This window comes from Pan troglodytes, chromosome 1, assembly GCF_028858775.2.
Source record: "Pan troglodytes isolate AG18354 chromosome 1, NHGRI_mPanTro3-v2.0_pri, whole genome shotgun sequence".
NCBI lineage: Eukaryota > Metazoa > Chordata > Mammalia > Primates > Hominidae > Pan > Pan troglodytes.
This window is the reverse complement of record NC_072398.2, coordinates 80,409,938-80,422,586: the sequence shown is the minus strand read 5'-3', so window position 1 is coordinate 80,422,586 and position 12,649 is coordinate 80,409,938. Positions and strand designations below refer to the sequence as shown.

At 40.9% G+C, this 12,649-nt stretch overlaps 1 protein-coding gene and 1 long non-coding RNA gene across 2 annotated transcripts in view; one reads left to right on the top strand and one right to left on the bottom strand.

Moving 5' to 3' along the window:
* Positions 1-12,649, top strand: part of LOC107969194 (uncharacterized) — a 71,310-nt gene that overhangs the window by 57,512 nt on the left and 1,149 nt on the right. Inside the window, exon 2 of the long non-coding RNA XR_001710863.3 lies at positions 2,207-2,662. This is a non-coding gene — a long non-coding RNA (uncharacterized LOC107969194). The remainder of the gene's footprint in view (positions 1-2,206; positions 2,663-12,649) is intronic.
* Positions 7,455-12,649, bottom strand: part of DPT (dermatopontin) — a 37,739-nt gene continuing 32,544 nt past the window's right edge. Inside the window, exon 6 of the mRNA XM_001135049.7 lies at positions 7,455-8,600. Within this exon, the coding sequence (XP_001135049.1) occupies positions 8,534-8,600 (67 nt within the window). The 3' untranslated portion in view covers positions 7,455-8,533. The remainder of the gene's footprint in view (positions 8,601-12,649) is intronic.

The following is a 12,649-nucleotide window of genomic DNA, read 5'->3' as shown; positions in this document are numbered from 1 at the left end:
GCACAGGCTCTGGACTCATCCAGGCCTGAGTCTGAGTTCTGCTTCAGTGTGTACTGTTATGTCCCTGAGAAAGGAATTCAATCCCTCTGTGTCAGTCTTATCCTTTGTAAAATAAGGATAATGATAGCCACTTTGGAAATCTACTTGAGTATTCATATGAGGTGCATATAAAGGTTAAGTAAAGAGCGTGGCTCAGAGTATGCACAAAAATAATTAATTGTAGTCATCTTTATTATTTGGTACATATATTTAGAGCCATAGGAGAATCAAAGACCTGGATCTTCAGGAGATAGAGACCTGCTCTGAAGGCACTGAAGCCAGTGTGAACTGAAGCTGCACGTAACATCAAAGACAGCTCTGTTGGTGGCCATAGAGATTGGCTTCCTGTGGAAGGACCTTAAGGTTGCAGCTACTGGAAATTTGCTTACCTTTCTACACTTTTTATTTCTTAATAAGTGAGAGCTTTACATTGTCTAATAGAGCTGACCCACATTATTTCACTTCCTTAGATTAAGTGTCCAAATTCCTTTACAGGCAATTAAAGCTAATGAAAAATAATTTATGTGTCTAGAATCTGTTATAACTATCAGATCTCAGTGATCAATTTGGTTTATGATGCAGAAAACCTGCACAGTCTAAGATAACATTGAAAAAGAGCAACATGAGGTGAGGTGAGCTAGAACTGTGATATCAGCCCAACACATTTTGCTAACAGACCGAGTATGCTGGAGTTTAATCAACTGAAGAGAACAGTGATGCTTATTGAGTGTGCTAATTCTCTAGGCAGAAAGCTTCCCAGAGCACACACAGCAAAGATAAACAAGGCCATGACTCGGTGTGGAGAGCCTGCACAATTGTGGAGGCTGAAGGATCAAACAAAGACAATTATGATCTCGGTTGTCACAGCAATTCTGTTTATTTGGGTTAGATTGAGTTTTTGGAGGGTTTGTTATTTAGGAGTCATTTTAGAAGGCGGACAAGAGTTATTATTACTACAGGAGATGTTGAACCTGTGTCTGATTTTATTATAGTGGGTAATGTTTACAGTAATATAAAACAGTCGAGTAGCAACATTATTATTTTCAGACAACTCATCTGGTGTTCTAACTTCCAACAACATCCTCCTGACCACCTTACAGTGCCATCTCTCCCTCCAGAGGCAATGTTTAAAATACTGGAATAAATCTTTGAATCATTTTTTAAAATTGGACATTATTCAACTATTTCAAATTGAACATTATTTAAAAAGCAGAGTTTAAAGCAGTTATCTCTCCTTACTCCCAGTGGAAACCCTTGACTCCAAGTTGACATAGCTGAGATGACTGGGCTTTGTAAACAGCTAGACTTCAGTTCAACATCCATTTCCACTAGCTGTGTGACCTTGGGCAAGTCACCTATTATTTTGGGGACCTTTGAACCTATCTATAAAATGGCAGTAACTATGCCAGTCTAGGGTATCTGCGAGTAGCAAATGGGAAAGCCTGTTTGAGCATAGAGTGCAAGAGCCTGCAATGCATGTTCTCTCCCTCTCTCTTCGCCTCACTAAACCACTCACTGGACAGGGACCTGACAGAGGATATCACCAAGCTCAGATCCCAGAGGGTTGAATTCTAAGTGTCTCCATCATTTACTCATAGGTGTCCTTGGGCAATTCATTTGCCTCACTGGGCTCCAGCCTGAGAATTGGGTTCAGGAGACCCAAGGTTTTTCTTGGCTTCTTGAGGAGCCTCCTCACTTCCATAGGTTTGCTCAGGCAGTCTCTGCTGCTGGCATAAGTCTTCTTCATCTTCTACCTGTCCTAATGCCTTCTGTTTCTCCAGCTCATAGTGATCCTTTGCTGTCTGCAATAGCATAAGGTTTTCTGTGTGTATTACTCACTGGGTGTGGGATTGTGAGCAGCCTTCTTTTATTCATTAACCTTTCCAGTTTTTTGTTCTTTTCTCCCTCTCTAGAACAAAAAATCTCTCTGAGGAAAGGCATGTGTTTTATGCTTCTTGGCTTTCTTCAGTTTGTACCAGGAGCAAGGAAGCTGATTAATGGCACCTTGTTGAAGTAGCGATCAACCTTATGTGTACAAAAGCATAGCCATGTGACATTATCCATTTAGAACAAGCCAAAGTGCCATTCTGGAAAGCACTGAGTGTCGCCGCCCTGCCCAACACAATCCACTTGTCCACCTCTTTCCATTTTTTCTCCTCCTCTGCAGGGACCTGGGAATTTTCTCGAGGCTTACCTATGCATGAAGAGAACTAAGAGCCTGCCTTCACTCTGTGAATTTCTGTGGACTGAAGTCCTTCTCCAAGTTGAGCTGTGCAGTTTCATACCATGACAGATTTTCCATTTCTTCCTCCCAGAAGCCTATTTGGCAGAACCAGTCTGCATACTACACTGTTGTGGTAGGCGGCAGACAGATGTGACTCAGAGCATGTTTGATTTCCCAGAACATATTTCCAAGGGGGTAATGGCTAATGAGTTCACCTTTGAGTCTGCCAACAAAAGAGGCCCACAGAGACACCCAGGTCAGCTGAAATCTACCAGACACAGAGAAGACAGATTCCAGACACCAGCAGGGTCTACGAATGCCTGCTAGACAGCCATATAAAAAGAAAGCTACCTAATTCTGAGAAACCAGCTTCACTGCATTGGTCCATCTAATCACGAGGTAATCCCACAGGTACACTTTCAGTGGGAGTAACAAGAAAAAGAAAAGGCTATAAGGTCTACGTTAAAGAAGTCATAATCTGCATTAGGGTCTGTCTTAGGGCTCTACTTTTATTTTTTCATTAAATATTTGTTGAATTCCTACCATGGGTCAGTCCCTATTCTAGGTGCGGGGGATATATCAGACAAAAATCCCCACCCACCCCACCCCTAGAACTCATATGCTTATATGAGACTTAAAAACAGCATCCAAATTTTCACAGGTTTACACTATTTTACCAACCTGAGCCCCTTTGCCTCTTGGTCCCCCAGTCTCCCAAGGAGTTATTCAGTGAGACTTTCCCTCATTTCTGCCAAGTGCCTAGTACTGTGCTAGCTGCTCACGTGTTGATTTTGATACAGTTCACAGTTCATAAAAACACCAAAATTGTTATGTTACCCAGGATGGTAAAATACACTTTCTGAATGTGTAAGTGATCATTGTGATCGTATGTTATACTTTCCAACTCAATTATCATTAGTGAATAGCTCTTAAAGGGATTAAATGAATGATTACCCAATAATGATGAATAAAGAGAGTAAGAGTGGTATTAACCTCCATCAGAACCACAGTACCATCATAATACCTTGCCTGTTAATAGAATTTCATAATTTTCAAAGTGTTTTTTCAGTTTTTGGTTGCTTAAAGTGTTGATCGATCTATTGAAACCAACCAGAAATCCAGATTAGTTTAAAAATACATGTCTTGGATGCCCATTATGTGTGAAACACTTAGCTAGGCATGGGAAATTTACCAATGAACAAAGAGAAATGAGACTCCTGTCCTCAGGGACATGAAGATAAAGACACAGAATGCTGAGGGAGTGAAGAGCCCCAGTCTTGGAAGGCTCAGGGAAGTTTCCTGGGGAAGCTGAATTTATACTTGGCCCTGAAGTAGGACTTCCATGAGTGGAAGACGTGGGGAGAAGATTTCCAGCTTCTGCTGTAAATGTTAGTTTCACATTGGCCTTATGACAGGCTGCACATCTGTTCCATTGTCTCTGGGGATGGTTAGAGACCTTGGAAAGAGCAGGTAATTCTGCATATTAAATTATAACCCATTAGGCGGCCGGTTAGATGAAAGGGCCTGGCTTCATAATCTCTTTCTTTCCATGAAGTAACCATATGGTCACCTTTCAGCTGAAACATTCTCCTAGGACTGAACTGCCTGGAAGCCGGTGACGTTTTTTGTTTTATAAGATTAAAATTACTTTTCTTTTTTGATTATAAATACAATCAATGATAATTATTTTTATAAGTTGGGGAAGGCAGAAAAGTATATAGAAGAACAAAGGAATAAAAAAATGCTACAATGCAAATTCATAATTTGCATTTTGCAATATTTCTATCGAGCAGTTTTCACTGATACAGTCATTCATTCACATTTATAACTGGGCTTCTTATGGATAAATAGGCCTGCATTAGTGTGAGAGGAAGAAGAAGGTCACACAAAGGTAGATTCAAGTGCTTAGCAAGACGCAGTGTCATCTAATGAATAGGTTTTAAAATTAATAGGGATTTTTGGTTGGTTTTGACTTTTTAGAAATATTTCATTCTATGAAAAATTGAGATATGGGTGGGATATGAAAATCTGAGATATGCATGAATATGTTATTATTTCTTACCATAAATTTTAAGGTATGTGTGTTTTTTAATTCTTGCTTTATAAAGGAATACATTTAATAACAGAGATTCAACAAGTTAGTAGGAAAGGGATGCTATGCCCAAGTATGTCTAGGCAACATTTTGTCAAGGGTTCTGCCTATCCAGTCTCACCAATTCTGGATCTCAGGATGGTAACCAGGTTCAGATAGCACTGCTTAATAATGTGGTTCGATTAAACAGAAGTGGTTTAATTAAAACTGACTGAGACTTTAAAAGGAGAGTGGATGCTATTGACTATGTGATCTCTGTTCTATTGGCCACCATGATGTGCACAACTGTTTGGTCATGGACTATATTGAGAAACATTTTCTCTGATTAATAAGAGAAGAACCAAGTAGTCTTGGAGCTAGCTGGGGGACCAGCTAGAGAGATGGAAATCCTTGATTTCCCGGTGAACAAGAACATTTATAAAGACAGAAATATGCAGAATCTGTTGTTGTTGTTGTTGTTTTTGAGTTTGTGGGGACTAAATCCCAGGTCTGTTTAAGCATTTGTGAGCACTAATGCTTTTGTGAGAATGAATTTTTCTGAAGGAACTTACAAAAGTGTTGAGTTTCATGTTTGGGTTAAAGCAATCAAGCATGAAGACATATATATGGATGAAGGGCCAGGATGGAGAGAGAACTTCTCCAGGCCATCTGAGTTCCAGATAGATAGAATAAGTTACAACTAACATGCCCAAATTGTGGAATGCCTTATGGTACTGATGTGAGAAACCAATCTCTCTTTAGAGCAATATGAGTGTATGTTGGACCTCCCAGGCCCCCTTGGTAAGGCCAGTATTTCCTGAAGAACCTTTCTGAAATGCATACCTTATTTTTTGCCTTCCATAATATCATTTCCATTGCCTTAAATTCTACCATCCCCTTTCCTATCCTGACCTCTCACCGCCTTCTATTGAAATGCCGCCTGCCCTTGACTTATCAAACTGTACTGTCACGGTTTGTTTGCTTGACTAACTCCTTTAGTTTATAATTCTCCAGAATGCAGGAACTGTGCCTAGTAAAATGGTTGGTATATAATAAACACTTGATAATTTATTGATTCAGTTACTGAGCAAATGTAAGTGGGACTTAAGTTTGCTTGATAAATGTTTCCTATTATTGACGTTTACTAAAATCCAGCTTACCTAAGGAATTTTATTTCCAATATATACTGACACTGTTTTCCTTCTCTGACTACATTTATTGGGTACTTATTATGTGCAAGACACTATGTGATCTCATTTAATTCTTACAGTAACCCTGTGTTGTAAGTACTATATTTCTACAGGTAAGGAAATAGAGTCTCAGGAAAGGTAGGTGACGTGGCCAAGGTCAGAAAGCTGGGAAGTGACAGGACCATGATTCGTGTCCAGGAAGTCTGACGCCAGAGCTTACAGTCTTTTCTACTCACCTCAGAAGTCCTACTTGTCCTTCAGGGCCAAGCATAGACTCGGCTTCCTCAGGAAACTTTCTTGCAGTTATTGTCATCATCTATCTTCTCATCTCACCATTAGGCTGAAGGCCTTGTGAGGCAGGAATCATGTATCTCCTCTTTCTATTATCTCGTTGTATGTGGCCAGCATCTTGTAAAGTTGTTTAGAAAGGAATTCCTACCTGTACTGGGCAGATGAGGGGAAGGGGGCTTGGGGATTTCTCTAATCTTACACAGCCACCCTCTGTCAGAGCCAGCGGTAGGCCCTAGGTTATCATCTTTAGTTCCAGGCTCCTTTCCTGGAAGAAAATGCCTTAGAAAATCCCTTTATAAACAATTCAGTAGTTGATAGAGTTCAGAGATTCTTAGAATTGCGAGAAACCACAATGGTTACCTAGATAAATGTCCTCATTTTAAACAGTAGGCCTAGAAAGGAGAGGTGACTTATCCAAGACTGTGGAGCAAGTTAGTAGAAAGTTTGGAGTAATGAAAAAACAGAGAACAAAACTTGCAGTTACCAGATCTGGGATTTAGTATTCACTCTGACACTTAGTTCTTATTGAAAGACCTATAACACAAAGTATAATTATTCAGATTCAAACCAAGTTGACAATGTCTTTTCTGTCATTGTCCTTGGCCCATCTACGTGCAAATAATAGTTTTCTTCTTAGTAAAAACTCCTTTTATTCCACTTGGCACAGGCACTATTTATTGAATTTCTTTAAAGAAGTTTTTTTTCTTGACTTATGTCCTCTTGCAGTCTCCTGGCTACTCCCAGCTGCAGCCTCTCCTCCCCCAGCCATGCTCCCTGCACCCTCCCAGCTCCCCATCCTCTCACCAGCCATTTGTTTTCTTCATGGATGCCAAGTCAGCCAATCAGCATTGCTTGTCTCCTTTCCTGCTGTGCTCCACATACCCAACTAAGGCTATTTCCTGGTTTGCATCCTGAACCAGGCTGAAATTGCTAAAATATTAATGGCTCCCTTTGTGAAAAATAACACCGAAACGTCTTATTATAAATTAAAATTGCCAGAGAGGCAGAAACAATGACATGGAGGAAATAAAGCAAAGCTCTAATATGAAAAAGTGTTTTAGGAGTTAAGGCAGGAGAAGATATCCTTAGCCCTGCCTTCCTCATCACAATGCTGGGACCTTGCCGTGGGAAATACCATCACCACTGGCTGAGAGTCACCTTCTTGACCACCTAGAGGGGGTGTATGGCAGGGTACGCGATCCCTGTGGTTTTGCCTGGCTGGCTCTTCTTCTGGGTCCACTGGGAGAGAGGATGAGGGAAGAGCAGCATGGATCAGAAAAAAAAAAAAAAGGCAATCTGCTGTGGATAAAGAAAAGAGGGACTTCCTGTGGTTAAAAATTCATGTGACATCTTGGGATGAGGAAGGTTGAAGGATGCTGAGAAAAGATTAGGCTGAACTCAAAGGCCAAGAAATGTGATTCCTTCCTTTGTTTAATCTTAAGTAAAGCATTTAGCACTTTATGTCTTAAATATCTGATTCCCCCACCACACTCTGTCATTGTCATCATTTTATTCCTGGGGTCTGCATGGTGCTTGGCACAAACCACAATGCTAACCAGGATTTTCAGAATGAATGGATAAATAATCAGCAAGGGAAAGAGTAGAGAGCAAAAACTGACCCTGAATATTTTCAGCATAGTGAACGTTAATATTTTTATTTCTTTTGTAATGAAGAGTACAAATGGTTGGGAGCAGGACATCACAGGAGGAGGAAAGATAGCGCCATCTCTGCAGAAGAACTCCTGAGCCACACACAGAAGGAAAGTTGATCCCCAGGGCAGCCTTTCCCACCAAAAAAATCAGGCCCAATCCAGGAGAGCTTGCCAGTAGCTCCCCAGGGTTCCAGGGTGTCTGCCAGCCTTCCTAGGAAACGTGGGCAGGCTTCTAGGTGCCAGTGACTCAAACTCCTTTTTCCACTTCCCAGTTCAACCTGGTCACTCTCATCCCCACAAGTTCCCAATCTGAATCCCATTCTCTGACCATTCTCTGCTTCCTTGTTTTTAATCTCATTTGAGAGTGATCCTCATGGGTTCCCCTGGCCCCTGCACTCATTTTCCTTACTGGGTATGCTAACGTTTGTCTTCTAATTCAGGAAATCCTTCCAACCCTGTTTTCAGCTCTGCCTCCAAACCCTTCCATTTCCCCATTTCACCTCCCAGTCTCCTCACTCCTGAAGCAAAGAGCTCTGCACTTGGATTGCTAAGCATGCATGGCTCATGTGGAGCAGGGGAGTGGGAAGATGTCCCTCAGGGCAGAAAGCCTGCTTTTGGTGGGGACCCTACGTATCATTCAAACAGGCTTAGCTGTAGAGAACCTTTACTGCACCTCTCCTCCAGTTCTGCCTCTCCCCTCCACTATGCTGAACTTGCAGTTCATTCTGCAGTAAAAAGCAGTAGCCAAGCTGCAGCTGGTGCTCCAGAAGCCCGGCTGTAAGCATGCGCACTGTATATGTGGTGTGCAAGGAAGCCATCATCAGTCATATAAAGCAGTTGCTATGGAACATGTGAAAAGTGAGAAACTTGGTTTAATTGTGGATTTTATTAGAAGTGTGATACTAGTCAGAAAGGCCCAGGAAGTTGGCATTGCAGTTACCAGCTCAGGGAGAAGGAAAGAGAGCAGCAGAAACTTCTATAGGAGATCCAACTGATGTTAACATATGTGGACACCCTCCTGTCCCCTGGCCCCTTTCCTTTCACCCAGATTTGGTATGTGGCAAATCTAAACATTTGCAAATTCACAGTCGTATTCAGTCATCCGGCACATTATGAACTTCCACTGGCGATCCCTGTGGGAGGGAGAGTCAGAAAATGAATGTCAGTGAGAAAGGACATGGCAGGAAGAATCGCTGCTGGGGAAACAGCAGAGAACATTTGGAGGATCTGGGAACTGAAGGGACACTTAACCTCACTTTGCTCTTAGAAGACATCTTTATGCAGTTTCCCAAGAACCGACAAATCTGTGAGTTCAGGTCACCCTTGAAGGTGACTAATTAGGTCACTGGCTGTGTGGAGGCCTCTGTTCATCACTGGTGGTCAGCTCACCCCTGCTGCCTCCAGAAAGTACCTCAAGGACCTGTGGGTTAACAGCTTGGAATAAAAGCATTTATTTAACATCATCTCCATTTCATTGTAAAGAATCTTGTTTTAGGCTGGGCTTGGTAGCTCACACCTGTAATACTAGCATTTTGGGAGGCTGAGGCAGGTGGATTGCTTGAGGCTAGGAGTTTGAGACCAGTCTGGTCAATATGTGGAAACCCTGACTCCACAAAAAAATACAAAAAATTAGCTGGGTGTGGTGGTGCATGCCTGTAGTCCCAGCTACTTGGGAGGCTGAGGTGGGAGGATTGCTGGAGTCCGGGAGGTTGAAGCTGCAGTGAACCGAGATGGTGCCACTGCACTCCAGCCTGGGTGACAGAGTGAAACCCTGTCTCAAAAAAAAGAAAAAAATCTTGTTTTAAAAAGTCCGTCCATTTTCCCACTGACTCTTTCTGAGCACTTAACATATGCTGAGTGCTCACCATGCACTGGGCTCTGTGCTATACATGTGTTTCCCTTCAGAAAACACTGCTACAGAGGAATGAAAAAGTCCCTTAAAGTAAAAAAGAAAATGGCTGCCATTCTGGCATCACAAGAATTGTTATGAATTGCCTATGTGTTTAAGTGGTTGGGGATGGGAAGAGTGTACATAGCATTACTAAATTTTGAAAAATGTGGTGTGGATATGTTTCAAGGAATGTTCTTTGCTCAGGGTGAATTTATGTTCTTTATTCATCCATTTAAGAGAAATGTTTTGAGTGCCTACATTGCATGACGCTCCTGTGGTCTAATACTGTTGAACAGTGATAATGATAATTGTAGCCTCTAATATATCTGGCATTGCACCAGATGCTTTATGTGTTTTCTCTTTTAATCCTCACAACGATTCATTGTTTAGGTGAAAAACCAGGCTCAGAGAAATAATTAACTTGCTTTAAGGTAATACAAGTAATAGGTGACAATTTCAGATTCGCAGTTTATTGTACTCAAATCTTGGGCTTTCTCTTAAACCACACCGTCTGCCTAACTAGGTAATCTTAAGCCCAGAAGAACACGTGGCTGCCATGCCCTTTGCACAGTCCTGATAAAGGGCAAAAACGAAGAGTTTTTCCATATTTAATTATGCAAATCATTCCAAAGCTTGGTGGGGTCCTTTACAAACTCAGAATTATCTATCTCCCTTTTCAATCTGCAAGCCCTCTTTTCAACAATTTATCCTAAACACTATGACTAACAAGGCCTCCATCCAGCTTCTAAACTGAAAAGTGGGGCTGATTGCTCTTAGTCCTAGGAAGCAGAGCTCACTCTGCTCAAACAGCCTAAGGCAGGCTTTCTAATTCTGAGTCTGTTGCTCCGGGTCGTTTGTTTAGAACAATTGGGTATAGAGTCCCTCAACACAAATCTGGGTGATCAACTTGAGGGTCTGGGTGATACCAGGGCCTGGGTGATATTTTGATTCCTGCAATTGTCAAAAGAGGTCATAGATTGTTTTAGAAGGAAATTAGAAAATTGGTGGCCTGTGGGTTTACCAAATGTCTGTAATTACTGCAGCCAGGTCTTATTTATCTGTGTAGCAACAAACACAGATAAACAAGATCTTATGATCAGGCATTCAAACTACTCTTTTAAAAGGCTATTAATTGATGCTGAGCAAAACTTAGACTTGGTCCTATGAAGACCAAATGATTCCACCAGGTTCAGTCTCTGATTTCACACCAGGACAGTGGAGGCAAATTTGCTCCCCAAGAGAATACTTGGCAATGTCTGCAACTTCTTTTGGTTGGGGTGGGGTGCTAATGGCATCTAGTGGGTAGACTAAACATCTAGAATGCAAAGGACAGACCCTGAAACAAAGAAATATCTGGCCCTAGATGTCAATAGCGCATAGATGGAACAACTGCATTCTAAGAGGAAACCACTATGATTTGCATGTGGAGGGAAAGCTCTTGCACAAGGAGTCCTGCCCTGACAATAGTTCTCCAAGCTGGGGACCTCAGCATCTTTCAGCAGAGGAGAAGAAACCCAAGTTGTGGATCATTAAGCTACTTATTTTTGATGACAGTAGCAAAGTTGCATGAGTATATTTATTTTATTTTATTTTGGGGGGAGGATACTCATTTTAAATTAATGCAATGACATAATATTTCAGTTTTTCATGATTCTGGGTAATCCACATAACCGAAAAATTTACTAAAAAGTGAATTTACTGAAAACTGAATTGAGCATTTTAACTACTCAGATATATTTATTTCATACTAATCTTGGATGGCACTCTTCCTTTACTGTATTAATTCCTGCTTTCTTAAACAGGGAACATAGAACTAATTTTCTTGTTGAGCTGAAGTCATCATTTGGAGCATTGAGCACCCCTGTTATTTCGTTTTGCACTTTGGGGAGCATGGCCCTGCTAAATGACAACCCATGCTCTTTGAGTTCTTGAGCCTTTCATTTTCTTTATTTTTCTTAAGCATATTTGTTATCATGTCATCCAGCTATTTATTCTCATTGGTGGAATGAGTTTCATTCTAAGTAGTATATACTCGGTTCCCTTTCTAATTTGCTGCTTCTAGAAAATTGGTAACTAAGCTAGTTTAAAGTGTATCTAAAGTAAAAATAAGTAATGTGTGCAAACTGAGTGGTTTGCCTATGGGTAAACATAAAGGTTTTTGCTGATCAGCCCGCAACATATATTGTGCCTTTCCAGAGCTACTTAATGTCTTTAAAAAAAAAAAAAAAAAGAAATTCTAGGTCATATTAAATAAGTTCACTTTATTTAAGATGTAATTCTGTTTGAAAACACAGACACACACCAAAGATGTGTCACACTCAAATTCATCATAGCATACTATCTAATGAGTTAATGTAAGTGTTATTTGGTTTGCAAAATATTTATTGGTAACTTTTCAGGAATTCATTTCTGTGTAAAGTGATTATCAGCTGACTAAAAGTAGGCCAAACCAATCATTAACAACTGAATTTACCCACACATTTCTCTATATTAATAGGGAGTACAATTCTTGTTTTCTTCTTACCGTTTTGATGTATTTGAGATAGGATTAAGGAGTTGATTGTGAGAGAAAGGTGATGAAAAAAGTGTTAGTGCTGTTTTTATCTTTAGGCCATTTAAATTCTCTTCTTTCATTAATTTTTGCAGGTTTACTGAGGGATTGTTAACTCCTTTCATTTCTAAATATGGTTGGTAGATGCTATGGTCTGAATGTTGGTGTCCCCTTAAAATTTATATATTGGAACCTAATACTCAATGTGATAGTATTAGGAGGAGGAGCCTTTAGGGGGGTGATTAAGCCATGAGGGCTCTGCTCTCATGAATGGGATTAGTGCCCATATAAAATAAGTTGAAGGGAGCTGGCTTGCCCTTTCCACCATGCGTGAGGACACAGTAATAAAGCAACATCTCTGAAGCAGCGAGCAACCCCTCACCAGACACTGAACCTGCTGGCACCTTGATCTTGGACTTTCCAGCTTCCAGAACTGTGAAAATAAATTTCTATTGTTCGTAAGTTACCCAGTCTAAGGTAATGTGGTATAGCAGCCCAGACTAAGACAGTAGGTTCTGTGTGTTTCTTATCTCCAATCCCTTTTCTTTCTCTTCTCTCTTCTTTCCTAAAACCCAAAGTGGGGATGATATAGAGGCACGGGGTGGAAGGGGGTCCATTTTGACAATGGGCACTCCTCTAAGCATATTTGCCTTCTCCTCTTGGTGTTTCATGAGGAAAAGTGCTCTTTGAGATTGAGTGAGGGGAAAAGCTTAGACCATCAAGGGATACCAAGTTTAGGA